Source organism: Acanthisitta chloris, unplaced genomic scaffold, assembly GCF_000695815.1.
Source record: "Acanthisitta chloris isolate BGI_N310 unplaced genomic scaffold, ASM69581v1 scaffold31062, whole genome shotgun sequence".
NCBI lineage: Eukaryota > Metazoa > Chordata > Aves > Passeriformes > Acanthisittidae > Acanthisitta > Acanthisitta chloris.
Window position 1 is genome coordinate 12,430 of NW_008662731.1, and position 19,764 is coordinate 32,193.

Below are 19,764 nucleotides of genomic sequence, written 5' to 3' on the forward strand. Positions count from 1 at the left end.
TTAACTGTGGTCATGATGAGTTTCATTGTAGTCCATGATATGAAGGTGTCCAACACTGCTTTCCTGGAGCTTAGGTGAGAGGCTAAGGCTCTCAGGGCTTGGAGAGGCCTTTGACTCCATGCTTGGGTCTTTACAAAGTTCAGTCTTTAGAGCATCAGGCAGCCTGTTGATGGTTACCCCCTCCTCGTCACACTGGCTCTCACTCTTGTTGCGAAACAACTCTCGTGCCTTCATTCCAAGGAAGCTCTTGGAGCTGGGGAGGGAACCTACAGTCAGTGGGACAGTAGTGGAGGGCTCCAGCAGCATGGATGTCTCCCAGCGACTGCTCAATCTCTGGCTCTGGGGCTTTTCTGGGGTGGAGAGCTCACTGTTGCTGCCACCCTTACTGCTACTGCTCCCTCGAGTGCTGGGAGGTTTGGTCTCTCCATTTCTACCCATTGTTTCTTCGCTGTATCCTGCCACTGTGTCTTCATTGCCACAATCCAGCCTGTTTGGGAAAGAGAGGGGATACAGCAATGGAAATCACAGCAACTGAACAATGGACAGGGGAACACTGGCCAGGGCAGGTTCCTTGGACTGCTTTCCATTTCTGCTACTGCATATGCACTCCAACAGGTTTCCTTCCCTAGTTCTGTGGCAAAGAAGAGTGACAGACGGGAACCAGAAGTGTCAGACTCTCAGCTTTGCAATATCCAGTGTTTAAAGTCCAAAGCTGACACCAATCCTACAGCAAAATGGAACTGGATCCTGATCTGTTAAAGTAGAGGAAGAGATCTGTACATCTTTCTTAGACTGGAGATGTTTTACCTAACCCATGCACAGGTGATTGCCACAAACCAGCTGGCAGTGCAAGGAGTTGTCCTGGTGCTGCAGCAGAATTTGGTGTAGGAAAAAAGGCACAATCTGAGGGGAAGTAGAGCTCTACCCACATGTTTCAGGTAGACAGATGTAAAACAACCACTTAACAAGAACATAACAGTTTGCAGATTAAAGTGACCTGTCAGTCTATGAGGAAACCCAGAGTTTTCTCTGAGTAACAGCTCAGGTACCTGAGAAGCATTTCATGAGCATTTCCAATGTTGTCAAGGCCTCCCTGCAACCTGGGCAGAGTCCTGAAACAGATCCAGTCTGTAACAGGTGGAGTAACAGAACTATTTTGAGATGATGTACCCAACTCCTAGGAGTTCCACAAGAATACCAGCTTACAAGGAGCAGGACACGAGTCCTGCACATTCTACATCCTCACACTTACCTTTCTTCTGCTGCTTCAGCTGCCTCTGTCTTATCATCTTCAAGTTTTTTCAGTAGGCTGCTCTTCTCCAGTCGCCCAACCAGGTCCAAGATCTCCAGCTCAAATGCCTGTGTGATTTTTTTCTGGGCCCTGTACCTACTCTCCACTGCCTGCAGCTGACCTCTGCAAGAAGAGAAACCACAATGCCCAATGTTTCCAGATTCTGCCTCAACCGTGACGATGCTAATATCAAAGTAGAGCTAAAATGTACATAGGAATCCCCTACCTTGCTTGGATTTTGACATCTTCCAGGTATTTCTTTTGTTCCAAGAAAAGGTGGTCCTTCTTTGCAAGCTGAGATTCCAGTTCAGCTATCCTTTTCTGGGAAGCATCAAGCCTTTGGCTCTGCTGCTGGACACACAACTTGGCTTTCTCCAGTTCTTTCCGAAAAGCAGAGTGCAACATTTCAACCTCCTCCAGGGAAACAGCACAAAGTTAAAGCATCAGTTGACTCTGTGTTATTTTTACTAATCTTTAGACATGTTTCTGATGCTATAAATAGGCACATTTTAAAGGGAGAGAGAATAAAAACAGCACTTCTAAAAACAGCAAACTGGCTAAGCTGAGGTTGCACACGATTAAGTCACTGAAAATAACTGAACATCACTGGAATTTATTAGCACATTAATGTTCCTTATGAAAACTTCTTTTCATCAAAGCAAACTTGCCAGTTCTGCACTGGATTAGAACTCACAAACTCCATTTTTGCAACATGACCTTCATTAAATACCAGTAAGAGACTTTTTTTTCCCAGTGTATTATTCACCTTCTTTAATCACTCGTTCTCACGCAGAAACAGTTATGTTGTTGTGTCTTTTACTTGTTTCTAATTAAAAAAAGGTTTCTTTGAAGTCAGGAAATAAAACCATATGAACCACAGAAGTTTTAGGAAAGTTACTACTAACTCTTAAAAGGAAAATGACTGAGTGAGAAGAGTAAGATGCTTGTTTAAAGCAACATCTCATGAAATGCCATAAAATCCTGGTTCAGTTCATAGAATAATAGGATCAACCAGGTTGGAAAAGACCTCCAAGATCATCAAGTCCAACCCAACCCTGGTTACTAAACCATGGCACTAAGTGCCACATCCAGTCTCATCTTGAAAACCTCCAGGGATGGTGTCCCTCCTGAACTGAGGGGCCCAGAACTGAGCACAGGATTCAAGGTGTGGCCTCACCAGCACCGAGTGCAGGGGCAGAATCACCTCCCTGGTCCTGCTGACCACACTGTTCCTGATCCAGGCCAGGATCTCATTGGCCTTCTTGGCCCCCTGAGCACACTGCTGGCTCATGTTCAGCTCCCTGTCTCTCCAAAAGATCTTTCTACAGATTCAGCACTTCTGCCCTGTGTTACTTTACCAACAATCTGCTGTCAATGACATTATGAGCACAGCAAAGCCTTGGCCTTTGGAAAAAAAATTGCCAAGAATTTACATCAAGTGACTAAAACTGACTCCAGGTGTACCTTAACATCCCTTCCTTAGCTTTCAGAAGGGACTCTGAAGAGACCCCTTAAACCTAGAGTGCACAAAAACATCTGAACAGAAGATCAAATAGAAAAATCAAATCCCTGAAACTCAATTTCAAACCAAAGTATCTGAGAAGTTATGAGGCATTTCCTTCTGAACACAAGGCTGAACTGCTGGATGATGACCTCAGTGACATCTCCCCAGAACTCCTCCTCTGCAGCTCTGCAGTTGTACCTTTGTAGTGTCTGTGTGCTTGTGCTGCAGCTGCTCCAGGTACAACTCATTGACCTCCCCAAGAACCAGCAGTTGCCTGTTCAAGAACTCCATCTGCTGTTGCACTGATTCACTGTTGGAAAGCTGCAAAGAGAAATGGAACAGAATCAAACCTGGGGATGAAATGGCTCAGCAGGAGAGTCACAGCTCACAGGCAACTGTGGTCACAGGTGGTTTTAGAAAGAAGGGAGACAGACTAGAATCCAATGCATCATAGGGAGTGTTAAATAAATCAGTTTTCATAAGTAAGTTTTCATTTCTATTCAACTTCCGACATAAACAAGATCCCCAAGGTGTCAAGATTTAGCAGAGCTTTAACACAAACTCATATTGTTCAATCTGCAAATTACTAGTGTGGAAAGAGCAGCCAAAATGAGAAGTTTGAGAAGGCCTTGAACTGAGTTTAAAATTTCTTTACATTTCTCTGTGTTGTTTTCATGCAATTAATATCAGACTCCACAGAAGCAAAGGCTTCTCTCAGAGCAAGAAAAAAAAAAGCACCTGATGAAAATTACCAGGTAAAAATAAACAGAGAGGCACAAAGGGACCCTGGGAACACTGACTTTTCTTACCTTTTGAGAAACTTGGCTAAGCAGCAGTTCAGTGTGACACACCTTGTTGTTGGCCTTCTTTAACTCTAACCTCAGATCTGCTATCATATTCCTGCAGTCTTCCAGCTTGGTCTGTTCAAGGGACAAGGAAAAGGACTCAGGGTTTGGAAACCTCACTAAGGACAGCAAGGGCACAGAGCTGGAAGGCTGTAAGCCCCAAAACCAGCTAAGAAATTCTGTTTCCCATTTCCAAACTGAAGACAGCATGAAACAGAACTATCAAAGGACAATGACTGAGTTAAGTACTTCCAATTCTGCCCTGTCTTATTCCAAATTAGGACAGTATCTCTAACAGAAATGTGCAGCTTTCTCTCAGGTATTTCATGCCTTGTTATGAAGAAGGTTATTTTTAAATCCAGTAAGTAGACAACAACTTTGTTCATGCTTCATACCTGCAATTCCTGGCTCTGGTTGTAGAATTCCTCACGGTCGTGCTGCAGCTGTCTGATCTGGCTGTGAAGCTGAGCCACTATATTTTCATGCTCCTCCTGAAACTGGTGGTACCTTGCCTGCTCCTTCTGCAGACTCAGTTTCAAGGCCTGGATTTCCTTTTCCTGTAGTTTCAGCTGATCTTTCTGTTAAGAATCCCACATGAAGCATCAGACAAGACACCTGATTATCCCAAGCCAAGCAAAGCTGTTAATTATCAACAGGCAAACACTCCCCCATAGATAGAACATTTTATATAGGACATGTTCTTAAGGCTTTGAGGGTTTGGTTTGGTTCTGGCTGAAAATGAGATGAAATGCTGACAATATTGGATAGCCTGAGAACTCACAGTCACATATTTTTCCACTGCCCCTCACACATCTAGCAGAGATTTGGGTTTCACAGCTGAATCAACAGTTCCTCTTCCAAAACCTATTTGAAAGTCTATTTTTGGCTCTTGTATTACAATTAACAGAACTATTAGAATTATCAGAAGATGAAACTGTTGATGACATTAGCTATAGTAGGAATATACAGAATGAAACAGGCCTAAGTCTGTAATGAGACATCCCTCAATGCACTTGTAACTTCAAATTCTATCACAAGGAACACTTCTGGAAAAGGACACTGAGTTTCCATAGTTTTTGCTATTACTCCTCAACTGAGGAGTCAAAGGACAGTACTCCAAACATCTACTAAAGTGTCTAGCTAGGCATTGGGCAACCACTCCACTAACAGGGAAGCCTTTAACATTACCCAAAGGGGTAGCACTTTGTCCAGAGCAGAGCAACGAGGCTGGTGAAGGGACTGGAGCACAAGTGCCATGAGGAGAGGCTGAGGGAGCTGGGGGTGTTCAGCCTGGAGCAGAGGAGGCTCAGGGGAGACCTTATCCCCCTCTGCAACTCCCTGACAGGAGGTTGGAGTCAGGTGGGGGTTGGTCTCTTCTCCCAGGCAACCAGCAGCAGGACAAGAGGGCACAGACTCAAGCTCTGCCAGGGGAGGGTTAGGTTGGATATTAGGAAGAGATTTTTTACAGAGAGAGTGATCAGGCATTGGAATGTGCTGCCCAGGGAGGTGGTGGACTCACCATCCTTGTAGGTTTTCAAGCTGAGACTGGATGTGGCACTTAGTGCCATGGTCTAGTGACCACAGTAGGGTTGGACTTGATGACCTTGGAGGTCTTTTCCAACCCAATTGATGCTATGATTCCATTCTCTGATTCCAGCATGCAGGCAGCCTGAAGTCAAACAGAAACTACTGCCTTTGATAACACCAGTGCAGGACTCATCCCATACACACTGACTTTAACAAGGTGAGAAACGAGGCTTCTTTGTTAGCTGAAGCCAAACCAATTAACACCTGCTGTGGCATCAGTGTTTGCATCCCTGCCTGAGCTGGATCCTGCTCACCATGGCAGCGTTGTGCTCCTCCAGAGCCGTGGCCTTGATGACCTTGCGCAGGAGCCTGCGGTTCCTCAGGGCGTGCTGCTGCCTCTTGAACCGTTCGTACAGCAGTTGGTTGTGCAGCAGGAGCAGCTGGTTACGCAGGGTGTGAATCTCATCTGAGGGGGGAGAACCTGCAGTGGGAGACACAAGAGGGTCCTGAGCTGCACTGTCCCTGTTTTACACACGGGAGGTATTTTCTAAAGTAAGCAAATTAAGATCGATGTGGAATTACAGCTTTCAATCCTGTCTGTGTTTGATCCTGTCTCTACTTGACCTCCAACACAAAGTTGCAATCGTTTTTCCCAAAGCAATGTGTGCTTCACATGGATTGCTCCTTGGATTAAGGAAAAAAGCCAAGCTCAGCATCACCACTGAAGCCTAAGAGCACAAAACTGTGGCACAGACACAAGCGAAGCACCAAGAATCATCAGTTTTAGACTGAACTAGTCCTGAGAAGTTGGAAGGATCTGTTGGAGGATCAGCAGCACCCTGAAGCCTAGCAGGGCTGAAATGGTCAAAAGCAGAAGTGTCTAGAAGTGTGGGGAAGGCAGTTTGCACTTTTCTAAGATGAAAAAGCAGCACATTTCACTGGAACACAGGTTCTCTCCCAAGCACCTAAACCAGGACTTCATGGAGGGCAGTGTCTTGCTGCAGCATTAGTTAAAAAACCACAAACTAGAAGGACACAGGGCATTGTTTAAGCAAGCCTAATAACAGAGGAACATGCTGCCAAAATAGGAGAAATTTCCTCACCTCCAAAGTGAGTCCAGTCAGCAGATTTGCTTGGCAGAGACAATCTGAAAAACAAGAATGCAGCATTAAGAGGTAAGCTGAAATACAAAAACACTCTGCAAGTCACTCTAAAATGGAATATCCACCTCAAGAGAGCTTAGAGCCTAAAGTCCAACTATGGTCAGTTGGTGTAAAAGGAAGGAGGAATGGAATTAGCAGGCTCCAAAGGGCAGAGGATGCAGGGAATCATTTCTTAGAAGCTGGAGAAAAATTTTCTCCAGCATAGAAAACACCAAAAGGCCAAAGTGGGATGCAAGGTAATAAGAAATAGAGCAGATACACCTAAATATTCAATCTTGTTCTCCAGTTCTTAGCCTCATGTATAGCAGAAAGAAGAAAGTGTCCATCTCCCCACAGCCTCTACATTTGCTTTTGAGTATCTACTCCAGGACTTAAACTTGATAAACTAAACAAATCTCACTATCAGTGGTACCCAACTCACAGCTGGGGCACAGCTAACAGCTCTGCTTCTTCACCCCAGGTCTGTCAGGGAAGGCAGCAAGAGCTCAGTGTTAAAAAACAGGCTCACAGCCTTTTTTTGTCCCAAACACACTACCACTGCAGATACAGAAATCCTTCCCCAGAAGCCCCAGCTCAGGTAACAGCTGTGCTTCCCAGAACATGCTTTCACTGCAGATTTCCAGACACAGCTGCTTTTCAGGCACAGCTATTAAAACTAAGGGCTAAGTTTGCCAAGTAAGATTTTCAGTCACCTACTTGTTCAGCTCCTTAGTGTGTGCATCTGCTCCTTGCTGAATCAGTCTGTCCAGTACTTCCACGGGGGAAGTTGAGGACATACAGTCATCATCCTGGGATCCCTTGGCTTTCTTTAGCAGCTCCTCAGTCTTCTTGCCAACAAAGAGGTAGGCAGTCTTTGGTAATGCAACCTCAAAAAGGTGGTCATAGAGGGGAGGCTGCCCGCTCCCAAACACCACTCTTCTTTGTGCTGGTACTTTGCAAGGGCTGGGAGTGAGAATACTTGTCTCCCCAGAGGTTCCTTCCCTGTTCCCAGCAGGGCTTTCCCCAGAGCCTTCACAGGGCTTGTCTATGGGAGTAAACGTCTGTTTGGGTGTTTCCCGTGCACTCTCAGGCCCAGGCTTGTCCAGAGGTGTTAAAGGCTCAGAAGTCTGACTGTGTCCCTGAACACTGGAGACTGCTGAATGGGTTTTCTTCTGAGAGCCCGAGAGGTTTTCATTTGTGCGGTAAAACGGAGAGTCGAATCCTCCTCGAGGCACCATGTGCTCAGCATCGGTCGTGATCTCGGAGATCTCTTTTGATATTGCATCTGAGGAGGAGTGGGGGAACATCATTATCTCTCTTGGATTTCAACAGCACAACCACTTCCTTAGCTGAGCTGTGGGGAAGGGTGACAGACATTACCTTCCTCTCTGTCCTTCTCGGCGCTATCTTCAAACGACAAACCACCTAAGAAATCCTGAAGATCACTTAAGGTGACTGAACTTTTGCTACCAGATGTGTCTGAAAAAGAACAACCCCAAAAGGTTAGTTGTACAGGTGCTTTTTTTTTTTCCCCAGTCTTATCACAGCACAAAACACAGGTCTCTTTCACTGCTGCAAGGTCCTTAGAATAAGCTCATCCCTCTTGCAGATGCTTCCTCAAAGGAGGAATTTATCTGACTCCTCTTCCACACAGAAACCAGTTCAGGGATCAGTCACAGGTCAGTCCTGACCCCAAAGTGTAACTCTGCAAACTTCACATTTGCTCTTGCACAAGTGTAGGCAAACACCTCTGTGAGTAAGGGTGTGCTGTTTGCAATTTAACCCATTAAACAAACTAAAAAGGTGGTTTAAGTCTAGTGTCACTATTACACTTCCAACTTAGCACTGAACTCCCCCTGAGCTTGCCACTACCATCTCCACTTTGATGGTGGTAAAGATTCACATACAGAAGTCTCAAACACAGTGCCAAAGTTCCTTCCTCCAGCTGCCACAGATGTAGGTGACAGAATGGAAAGTGGAATCCAGATGTACCTATCAGAAGTTGAGTTCCTCAACCATCCACTGCTGATCGCAATATTCCAGGACTTTACAAAAGGCTCAAGTATAGCAAAACAATTGTAGATAGGAAACCAAGTTTTCCAAAAGCCTTTAAAAGTGAGCATCATATCTATCCTTATGTGCAGCCTTACAGTTTGATCCAGATACGTGACATAAAATTGCTGAAATGAAACTTCACATACAACTTGCTCATCCTCAGAGAATCAGCTTTTAAAAAAACATCCTTTTTCAGCCTTCAGTGTAGCTCTGAGTATTCAAACATGCACAAGAATGCCTGAGAGCCAGGCAAAAATAAAAATTTGTAAGTTATTTCTGAAGGTGAATAGTTCAAATTAAATTAAAAGCATCACAGGAAGGTTATAAGTTGAATCACAGGTTAAAGCAGGATCCTGCAACTACAGAGAACTCAGAGGAGAAAAAAAACAAACCTGTGGAAAAGTATTTGGGATTTGGAGCATGTAATAAAAATTGGGTTTGTCTACAATAGGTTATTGTATGGGGAGAGGAAAATGGAGTTTACCCAATGATTTATCGCTGTTTGTGACATTTTGCTGTCGGTACAGTAAAGGCCTCCCAGGATCTGGTTTGTCCTCCTGAAACACAAAACAAACCCAAAATATATTCTTTGTCTCAGAAATCTGTTGGAAACAAACCTCTCAGACAGTTTCACAGAAAGCAAATTACTGCATTAGACAGCAAACCAATACAAGGAGTCTGAAAACTGTGCAACTGGGAGTGGCAATAGTTGTCTGAGCTTAGAAGAAAAGGAGATTTTGCCATGAAATGCAACATTTTTTATAAACCAGTTACTCTGATCTTTTTCTTTCTCAGTTGTGGTCACTGCATGTAAGGCAAATCAATGAAAACAAACCAGATTAGTTTGGCAGAAGAATTTTGTAATACCTTTTTAGGAGGCGTGGCAGCAGCTGAAGGGAGTGAAACATGCACAAAGTCATCTGAAGTGCAGGGTGGAGGAGGAGATGTGGCTGGTGTTCCCAAAGGTGTTCCTTTCCCCCCTGCTGAAAAGGAGCACAAGTTTTCTCAGCAGCCTCCCACTTCCTCCTTTCAGCTGAATATTGTATGTGAAGAGTTGTATGTTTAAACACTAACTCAACCGTTTACTTCTTAAATCTCTTTTAAGTGGTTATCAAAATGGAAGTGCACAGTTTCCAAAAGACCTGCTTCAGACTTTGGCACCGAGTTCACATATTTCCTCTCGGTGTTTGCAGCAGCACTGCTCCAGATGAGGAGGGCCTCAGCTCACAGGAGTCATGACTCAAGCCTATCACATGGCCTGGTGTGGCATTCCCATTTCAGAAGCTGACAGTAAAATTTACAGCCAGAATATCCATGAAAATAAACCCTGAAGGCCTAATTCCCAAATCCAGCACGTACCAGATGTGCCAAAAGCTTTGCTGTAAGGTTGTGATGCAGACTGGGATGACTCTGATGGGACAACTCCAGGGGAGGTTGGTGGTGTGGTCATACCACACACTGCAGAAGGGCTCCAGATGGTAACCTGTGCCAGAGCAACACAGGACAAACACAGATCAGAGCAGCTCAGAGCAGGAACGTGAGAAGAACTTGTATCCAGGTTCTGACACACTGTCAGCCCTGGCAGTGCTCAAAGCCAGGCTGGATAAAGCCTTGAGCAACCTGGTCTAGTGGGAGGTGTCCCTGCCCAGGGGGTTAGGACTAGATGATCTGTAAGGTCCATTCCCTTAACATTCTATGAGAATTAAATCTGAAACATATACTAAGTTCTCAAGACTTTAGAATATTCCTCAGAAACGTGAATTTTTAAGAGAAACTATGACAATGCAAAGCATGAAAGGTTGTTGTGCTTGATCCTGGGCTTTACCTGCTGTGGCTCAGTTGACAGCCTCATGGACTGTGGGCTCAGAAGCTGAGGTAGCTGCCCTGGCATTTGTGATAGTGTTAGGTGAGGAGTGGAATACGGGGTAGAAGTCCCTAAAAGTTTAAAAAAAAAATAAAATTAAAATTTAAAAGTATCCAACACATCAAGTACAACTCCATGATTCTCCTGGCGAGGATTTAAAGGCTTTTAACCAAAGCATTTCAAATTGATTCAACATACATATTTGTAGGTAGCTAACAAGAGCCACTTCTTCCAGCACAAGAAAATACCTACTGAATATATGACAGCTTTGAGTTTTTGGTTTGTTTGTTGCTTTGGGGTGGAGAGGACAGGGGAGAAAGAGGCAGTGGAAAGACAGCTCTGTGAACATGTCTTCCCAACCAAAGCATCTATCTATTTCTTCCTTTACAATGACAGTGTATTTTTTGGTGCCCAAGAATCAGACTTTAAGTGGGATAAATTAGTGAGATGTTTTTTGCTCTAAGGCCAGTTTTCCTCCAGCAAATTGGGTATTGATTAGCCATCAGGCAGGTCTTACCATAGCTGCTCTGTATGTCAAAGTAAGAGCTGGCACTGGGGTCAGTTTGATGATGTTTTAAGCTTGTGCAGAGTTTCCGAGACACAGAGTAATAACCATCTTCATAGGAGGCTTCTGCAGGGTCCAGGGAGATTTTGGCACATTCTATCACAACATCATGAGTTTCTAGTCTTTTCCACCTGCAGACAGTTTTTGGATCCAAAAGAGTAAGTTAGTCAATTATTGTTAAAAACAAGAGATCCTGGAGATAGGAGGAATTGGCTTCTAGGATGGCTCATTTGTTCCAGACAGCTTTGCATGCTCCCAGCCAAAACTGGAACAAGGCACCAGACAGAAATTGCAACCAGATGACTTGTAAGAGGGGGTTCTCAAAGAGGAGACAAACAGCTTTGACACAGAGATCCATAAAGGTCTGCCATGGAGCACTCTGGAAAGGAGGAACAGCATACGAAGACTTGGTTGATCCTGAGCTTCAGCAGCTGTAGAAATCAGCTCAACTAGACTCAGATGTTGGTAGTCAAAATTTAGACATGCCAGCAGTGAGGGAATCTCATGCTATTTAAGCAAACACTGTCTGCAATGCCAGTTTCAAATCTGTGTCTTTCCTCTCAAGCTTGGGGAATGTTTTTTATTATTACTACCTCCTTCATCCTGAAAACTACTTCTCACTAATTCAAGCAGCCAGATTAGACCTGCCCAATATTTCAAGGGATGGAAATTCACTGTAAAGAAGAAAAAGCCCACGGCTTTATATTAAAAGGCTGAGAAGCTTTTAAATGTAAGATATTCTATGTCCAAGATACCAAAACAGAAGGCTTCCACTGGTAGTTTTGTGCCAATTGTGCTCCTGAGTGGTGCCACCCTCCCCCCTGCAAAACTGAGCATTGTGACATTCAATGGGTTCCCAGTTAGAAGTGATTTCCTAGTGGCTCTGAAAAGCAGGGCAAGAGCACTACTGTGCAGCAACAAGAGTCAAATTCTCCTCTTCAGTGGCTGGGCCTGTGGAGACAAGAGAAAAGCAGCAAGTGGTGCTGCTGCAGGCAAATGAGCCTATTGCTAAAGAAAACTAATACAGCTGATAATGTTAAGACATACCTGTTAAAAGAACTGATCTGTTAACTGAATCAATATCTAGGTACCAAAACAAGACACACTGAAGCCATTTAAAACACTGAAATCCCACCAAGTACTTCAACAAACCAAAGGAACATGACCCAAACCTTAAGCCAGTGAAGCATCTCTGGTAGGTTCACTTTACTCACTATAAGCAAACTGTTTTAGAACTTTATGAGGATCTTTGATCATTAAGTCATAAAAATAAGACAAAGTCAATTGTTAGGAGACAGATTCCATCCCAGACACAAAATGGATTTAGGATCCCAACGTTGTTAATGACCTTTCACAACGTTTGTTGCTTGTTTATCCAGCTGTAAGCTGGGATGAAGAAAGTCTACATGTTTACCTGGTGTACCTATGCACCTGGGTGGCAAAACAGCCCTGGCACACACTGCTGCTGACACTGCTGTAAGCCTTCTGCAACAACCCAGCTGCAAGCTGCTCATTTATAGCCCTTCCTAATAGCAGAGAGAACATATATACCTTCGTGGGTCCAGTTCATGGTCCTTAGATCCAGTCACTAGTTCTGGATGAATTCGCACATGTTCCATCATTGGCTGAGTGAGCAAAGAGCAAGAAGATGTGTTATCAGTACAGCAACTTGGCACTGCAGTAAATCACAAAGCTGATGAGCAAACTACTGATCCCAATAGCTCAGAATGCTGCACTCAACAGATAAAGCTAACACACATCATCATAGCTTCAAGAGTTCACCTTGCTCCCCACTGAGCCAAATGGCTACTTTTTATTCTGTTCTGTTGAGCAGCCTCAGCTAAACTGGCAAATACCCTCCCTGATATAGCTCTGAATTCCTTGTCTCAGGTAATACACAGATGAGCAGCATTTTACCTTGACTACCTCTTCAAAGGTCTCCAAGTTTTCCTTCATACTGTAGTGAGAACGTAGAAAGGAGACAAAATTGCAAGGATACATTCCATACAGACGATGAAAGAGAGCATAAACGCTGGCATGAAGGTGGACAAGGTAAATCTCTGCCACATGACCTGGAAAAAGTAGTTAGAATCTTTGTCATTACACTGGAGACAAGACCAAAACTTCCAAGAATGCAAAGTACTTTTAAATTTGAAATGTTAACTGGAACAATCTTCGGAGGTACAAATAGTCCCTAGTGAAACTGTGAAGTCTTCTGAGAGAACAGGCAACACTTACTCATCAGCTCAGAGCAAACCCAGAAATTAAGACATGGACCATTAATTCTGATTCTCAAAATTCCAAGGTACAACCCAAACTCCCCTAGATAGTGAGCCAGGGTTTGTAAGACTGAATGATTAAAAAAGGAAACTAAGGTTCGTTTCACTTCAAAAAAAAAAGAGCAAAACTAAGAGCTTGTCTCCACAAACTGCAATCATGACAGACTTGAATCTACTACCCATCTTAAGGTTCCAGTGCTACTTGCAATGCAGAATGCCTCTCCAAATAGCATCTCTATGTGCTTAACACAGCATTTGTTCATTCAGCCATGAGACACACACAGAGATCTTGCTAGTGTTAGATATCAGACACCTTACAACAAATCCAGCAATGCCAAGGCTGTCACTGAGACCAGTTTTACCAACACTTCCGTGACTACTGATAGTTGCACAATTAAGGAAAGTCTTACATGTTGCTTCTTCCCCCTCCCCATTCATAGCTGGGAATCTCAAATTCCCAAATATCTGCCTCACATGGTAGCATTTTCCCTTCTCTAGACATTAAGAGCAATCTCTGCTTTTCACTGCATTTTGCTCCAGTGAAACTTCATGGAGTAGCAGCACCACATGGAAGAACCTAAGAGACTTCTAAATCTTGAGCAAAGAACTCCCCAGTGCTATCAAAGAACAGAGCAGCCTGTGGGCTTAACATATCATTTCTGTGTTTAAATAATCTCAGACCATTAAGATAGTCACAAAAGAATGTGCTCACCAATTGCATACCAGGCACAAGGATACTACCAAACCATAACTGCATGCAACAAAGTTGAAATCTCACCTGGATTCTGCAAGCACCAGGCTGAGAGACGCCCAAAGATACCAAAGAAATCATGAAGGTACTGTTTGCCAGACTGAGGAATCATTGGCAACATGGTTATTAGCACTAGGACACCTGTGGTGAGTACTACTACATCTGTGTCAGTCTGCAAGAAGGGAAAAAACCTGCATTAGTGAAAAGTGTTGAACTTAGTTTTTTCCAAGGATGAAGTGAATGCTGAATCATCACCATGGAAAAAGGTCTCTAATGAAACAGTTCCTTGGAACCTACCAGAACTTAATGATCCAAGATTATTGAGCTTTTACACCCAGAACAACTCTAACAACAAGACTTGGGATTCTTGCTCTTACTCTGCTGCTTTTCTGGCTAAAGGCTTGACTGGGTTAAAAAGGAAACCACCACAGTTCTACTACTGAGTAGAAAAAAAAAATCACTGCTATGTGAAGCATCTTAGGTGCTGCCTTCCCTCCTTCATTCCCTCCTTCCCAGAGCTAAGAACACACAGCATTCAGAGCCTCAGAAACTGCAAATCTGATCAGGGTGTGCAATGGTGTTGGGCAGTAACCAACAAGAGAGTCAAAAGCTCTTCTATTAAACCTAGCTGATGACTGTGGCTGCTGGACATTCATACAGCAGAAATTCAAGCAGTAACCAAAACATCTTGGCTTGTACCACCAGAAAGGGATGTGGCAGTAAAAACCTTTGGCTAGATGAAACAGTAATAGAGAATCAAATTTCAGGACAGGACACAGAAAATGTTCAAACTCTTTCCTGCTGCAGTCCCTACTTGCTTCCCCAGTGTAATCCACATTTTCTTTGGCAGTTCCCCTGCTTTGCCAGCGTACAGAGCACAGGGTAAGGTGTGGGCAGGTGCCACTGAGCTGCTCTTGGCTTCTCACAGGAGCCACTTGGGCTGACTGGACATCCTCAGTGTTAGGGATTTTTCCTCCTCTGTGTACCTAACACCTCTATTCTCCTTCAGTTACACATAACCTATCACAGCACATTTCCTGTCCATCCCTATCCCTCTGTACACATCCCCAGCACTTCCACATCTCTGTTCTACTCCTCCCAGTTTCTGGCACACTACACTCCTCTCTCAGTCACACTGTGAAGGGTAACAGAACTCATCAGGAGCTCCAGCAACAGCACTTGTAGCTTTTCCTTTGGCAGTTACAAATGTGTTGTGGTTTTGTTTTGAAGAGCTCTGACACTTGACTACATCATACATTCAGATGTGACACAAATGACTAACATGAATTCTTCAGCACCATATGAAATCACATTGCTGACAATGCATTCAGCTCTCAAAGCACTTTCCATTCTTCCCTCACTGTTACAATACTGTACAGTATTACAACTGATACATTTGCAGATGGGGCAAAAAAGAAACCCCACAAAGCATGGAGGAAACAGCTGTCTCCTTGTAATCCAGCACATTGGTAGCTAAGAAGGGAAAGTCTGCTAATTCCAAGGTAATTTCACCATGGAATAGTCTATGGCATGGCCCATTTACACTGCAAGTAGAGTACATGCCTGACATGCATAAAATTTAGAAGGGACCAGTGGGAAGTTATTGTCTTTCTCATTAAGTTCACATTCAAGATATCCATCAGCTTCATCAAGGGCTCTCTTGTCTTTAACTTACTTTTGGAGAAGTTTTAATAGACTTTCCTAACTCACAGATACACAGTGACAGTGGCTTTTAGAAACAAGACTGTCAATAATAACATCAGCACAGAGTGTTTAGCTGATACAAATTCCACTGTGGTTTAACGAAATGACATCAGAACAGAAACCAAATGCCTTGCATTGCAGGTATGTTTGTCTCCATCAGGTGTGCAAGGGTTTTATGGACAACACTGACAGTTCTTACCTTGAGACATTTAAGTAATGAAAGCAGGAGAGGTGCTTGAGAAAGTTTATGTTTCCAAGACGGTTGTCGTCTGATCACGTGTCCCAGCAGAGACAGAGTGGGTAAACGAGTAGCAGCTTTGCCCATGTAATCATTAATTTTGTCCAGTAGATGCTGAGAAAGGATTTTGCAAAGAGTGGTAGAAAAAGCAAAGGTATTTATATTTAATTGCTCTACATTCTTTTTCACCAATCCACATCCAGCAGTTTGCCTTTGTCACTGATGGGAACTATGGGTGTTTTACAGGTACACAGGATCCAGCAGGAAATAAAACCCAGCAATAAACTGAAGGCTGCTGCTGGAGAAATGCAAACTATTCAGTCCACCAGCAGTCACTGCACTTCAGAATGTTTGTAAGTAAACAGCAAGAAAAAAATCGGGGCAGCAGCCAGTTTGTAGTGCCATTCCCAATTTGAAAATCCTTCCTTGCTCTCCAAATACCCCAAATTTCTCCTAGGCCAACACATCCAGCACTCACCAAGCAGCAGCAGCACTGCAAAGAAACATTAATCCTCACAAAACTTTCTTTTAGAGAGGTTCTTTGCTTAATTGGGTCAGCTCAAGCAACTCAAGAAACTGAGACCTTGAAGCTTTTTTTTAAAGCTTAACTACTCTTACTACAGAGATACTACATCTCTGCAACAAGGTAATTCTACACCAGAATGGAAGCCCAGAGTTCTGACAGATGCTATTTAAAGGCTGTTTCAATACCAGGCTAGAATCTGCCATAACAAGATTCTGTTTTACCTTGTCATGAGGCTCTTGCAGCGTGGACAGGATATGCAGTGCCTGCTGAGAATTGGTTTCCAAGTAATAGTCCACCAGGTTGTTGACAAGCATTGGCCCTCGGTCTGTCAGTTGGGGACAGCAAGGAAAACATTCTCAGCACACACAAAACGAAGTCTTTGCTACAGGGACATTGCAGAACTTTTGAACAACTATTACCCAATTTATAACACAAAGCAGTACTTGGTGTTTATCAGACCTTTGGGAAAACGAGACCTCTCGACTACATTTCCTGGTTCCAAACCACTCAAGCAATTGCATTTGGCTCAGGGGAAGTAATCAGGTTTTTTAATAACTAACAATTACTGTCTAACCTTACAAATCTACAAGTAGCTGAGAGAGCTCAGGAGTGGCTTTATGTTCTCTCCCATCAGCAGATAAAGAGGAGCAAGCTCAGGGACAAGGACACTGACAGTGCTCTGAAAGGCTCTGCCAACACAAGAGATGCTTTACCAGCAGCAATCTCTGTTCACAAAGTCTGGGCCTGTTGTTTTGTTTGGGGATAGGTTTTCTGCTGTTTATTTTTTGAACTAACAGAATCCCACTGGTTCCATCATGTGGGTGACACCTAATTCTTTCAAGATACACTTGATAAACAAAGATTCCTCAGCTCCCACTGGAGGCTGTGCCTCAGGAAGAGCCACTCATTTGCTAATGTGTTTTACCAATTACATAACAGACCTTGCAGGAGCTATGCCATTAGGCTAAAAGGAAGAGAAGTCTCAATCCTTAAAGCAATTTCAACCCCAACTACCAAGAGTTTCTTTCAAGCTGCATTTGCAAAGAGAGCGTTTGAAAGAAAAAACCCACATTATTCTACCTTTATCGGTGTAAAAGCAAAACCTTTCCATGAATTACGTAAAGGGATACGTACCACAGATGAGATTATCTTTGAATGCAGCTGTTATGTCTTCCAGGACACCCAGAACTGGAGAATCCAGCATTGAGAGGAGTTCACCAACATTTCCTTGCTGTGCCATGATGCACGTACTGACATGAATGTGGAGGTTAAAATTTCAGGAAGTTCCTCATTGGTGTCTCTCTACCAGACTAGGAGAAAAGAGAGAGCACATGAATGAAATTTCTTTTTTCCCTTTCCACCTTAAATGTCTCAGCTCCCCTATTTCTTTCCTGCAGTATTGCCCATTTAACACTGACAGGACTGTTAGTATCCACACCTGCAATGAAAGCTGTAAGAGAAGAGTTTCCCAGAAGCCACTGAGTCCCAAGCAGTGCTTTCTGCATCTGTTTCAAAAAGACACTGATCTGTTTTGCAGAAGACCTCAGCAATCACATCTAGACTGTCAGAGCACTCTGACACCTCATTTTCTTACCTTGCTCTCCAGGACAGTCAGCTAGAGCTAAGGCTCTCATTAAATGCCAAGAGCTCCCTGCTCACTTCCTCACAGCAATTCCTCAACTCTCCTTTCAAACCCTTTGCACAGTGATCCACACTCTGGAGAAAACAGACACCTCAAGATCCTTCTCCACTCCTGTGACCAGGTTAGGAATTTGCTGCCCTTGGCTCTGCATTGTTGCATACTCATAGATTTGGGATTTAATATTTGCAATGTGGCCAAGCTGCAGCTGTTAGGAAACTCAGTTAGGGTTACTACAGCTGCTGCTCCTCAGCCACTCTGCACACACTGCACCACAGGCTGAGCAGCACAGTACCTTGTTTTCACATGTTTGGCTTGTGAAGGATACACTAAAAACTCTGCAGTGCGAGAGCTGTATAGAGCATTAAATGCAGGTAACATGCCTGGTCAGCTCCACAGAACTAAGTGGGAGCAAATCTAAGCCATTTCAGGGGTTTATGATGTTTTCTTCCCATGTACCAGCCTCAGAGTGATTCAAGTATCACATCTAACCTGTGACAAAATTAACCAAGTTTTTCTTCATCCACAAGAATGACAGAGGAAAACTTGCTGAGCCATTCCCAGTGACAGAAAGAATCAAGCTTCACATCACACCTAGTTTTATCAGGGAGGGTTTCTTCTTCCCTCCCACTTCCAGCCAGCACACATCTTTCACTTCCCCCATGGACTGACACACACCAAGTTCACACACAAAACCTTCTCTGACTGCAGTTGTGTATACAGCACCTGTTCCGTGGACGAGCTGAGCTTCTGTCTGCAGTGCTGTCAGCCACACACCTTTCATGGTCACTAATAAAGAAAAAGCAGAAAGAAGTTAACAGAAGGCACAATTTCTTTCTTCCTTACCAAACTGTCTATTCAGAACAGCACTAAAATCTTCACACAGAGCAGCAGAGCTATGTCTCTCCTGCATGAGACAAGTCAGCCCTTGGTCTGAAAAACACCAAAAGGTGTTGCACAGTTGCCCCTTCCAGAATTGTCCACAGGTTAAGCTGTGCAATTGCCTCAAACCAGGTGGCTTTCACAAGACTGTAGTTTTGTACTGTGACCCTTTGAAAGCTGCTGAAGAGTTTTATTTATGGTAGCTAAAATCTCACACAGAATTCTTCCCTTACCCTACTGAGCTCTGAACCTAGAGTAATTAATTTAAGCCTTTAGATTCTAGTCCAGGACCATATATCAGTGCTCTATTTTAAATTCTGATGCTCTAACTACTTATATAGGTATTACTTTCTGGGAAATTTATGCCTAACAACGTTACTGGACAGCAGGAGTTAACATGTCCACCAGTAAACTTTGTCATTTGCAACATATCACTCTGCAGTTGCAGAACTGCCCAAGGTCACTTCTTTTAGTGCCACCAGACATCAGCTTACTTAATCTGGCACTGATTGCAAATTCAAAGGTGATAATATGGCACCACACTCACTCCAGGCATTTCAGTAGCAACAGACTTGCTGCAGGGCTCCAGTAGTCACTGTTTCAGGACATAAAACCTCTCTGCCTCAGTTTTCCATGATCACAGCTGAACAGCCCAAAGAAAATTTCTGCTCATGTCCAAGCAGCACAGTCTGGTCATGGCAGTGTTCAGATTTAAATGTGATTTCTTTGCAAGTCCAGTGCTGGCAAGACTTCAAACCTGCAGCCTTAAAATTGGTTGGTGGTGTGAGCGAGACCTGGATGATAATACAACAGAAATTTTGGGCAGGGGAAAAGTTGCTTTCTACTCAAACCAGAATGGATCTATAATCTATGGATTCCATAAAATCAGAGCTGGGATTTGTTGTGCTTTGGGGTTCTGTTTTGTTGGGTCTTTTTTTTCTCTCTACTTTGT

General features: G+C 43.6%; 1 protein-coding gene across 2 annotated transcripts; it reads right to left on the bottom strand.

Annotated features, from left to right (window-relative positions):
• Positions 1-17,531, bottom strand: TSC1 (tuberous sclerosis 1). 2 transcript variants are annotated; one of them, XM_009070718.1, is made up of 21 exons: positions 17,426-17,531; positions 16,513-16,616; positions 15,727-15,879; positions 13,851-13,995; positions 12,711-12,865; positions 12,345-12,418; positions 10,746-10,924; positions 10,190-10,299; positions 9,724-9,847; positions 9,232-9,347; positions 8,849-8,921; positions 7,690-7,788; positions 7,027-7,594; positions 6,271-6,314; positions 5,482-5,648; positions 4,036-4,218; positions 3,605-3,715; positions 2,994-3,116; positions 1,518-1,705; positions 1,253-1,414; positions 1-487 (listed from the first exon to the last, which is right to left on the bottom strand). In XM_009070718.1, exons 1-21 carry the CDS (start codon positions 17,529-17,531, stop codon positions 1-3), a joined length of 3,471 nt encoding a protein of 1,156 aa, XP_009068966.1. The 2 variants fall into 2 exon arrangements, with proteins under 2 accessions (XP_009068966.1, XP_009068968.1); XM_009070720.1 differs by lacking the exon at positions 15,727-15,879.
• Between the last annotated feature and the right edge of the window lie 2,233 nt (positions 17,532-19,764).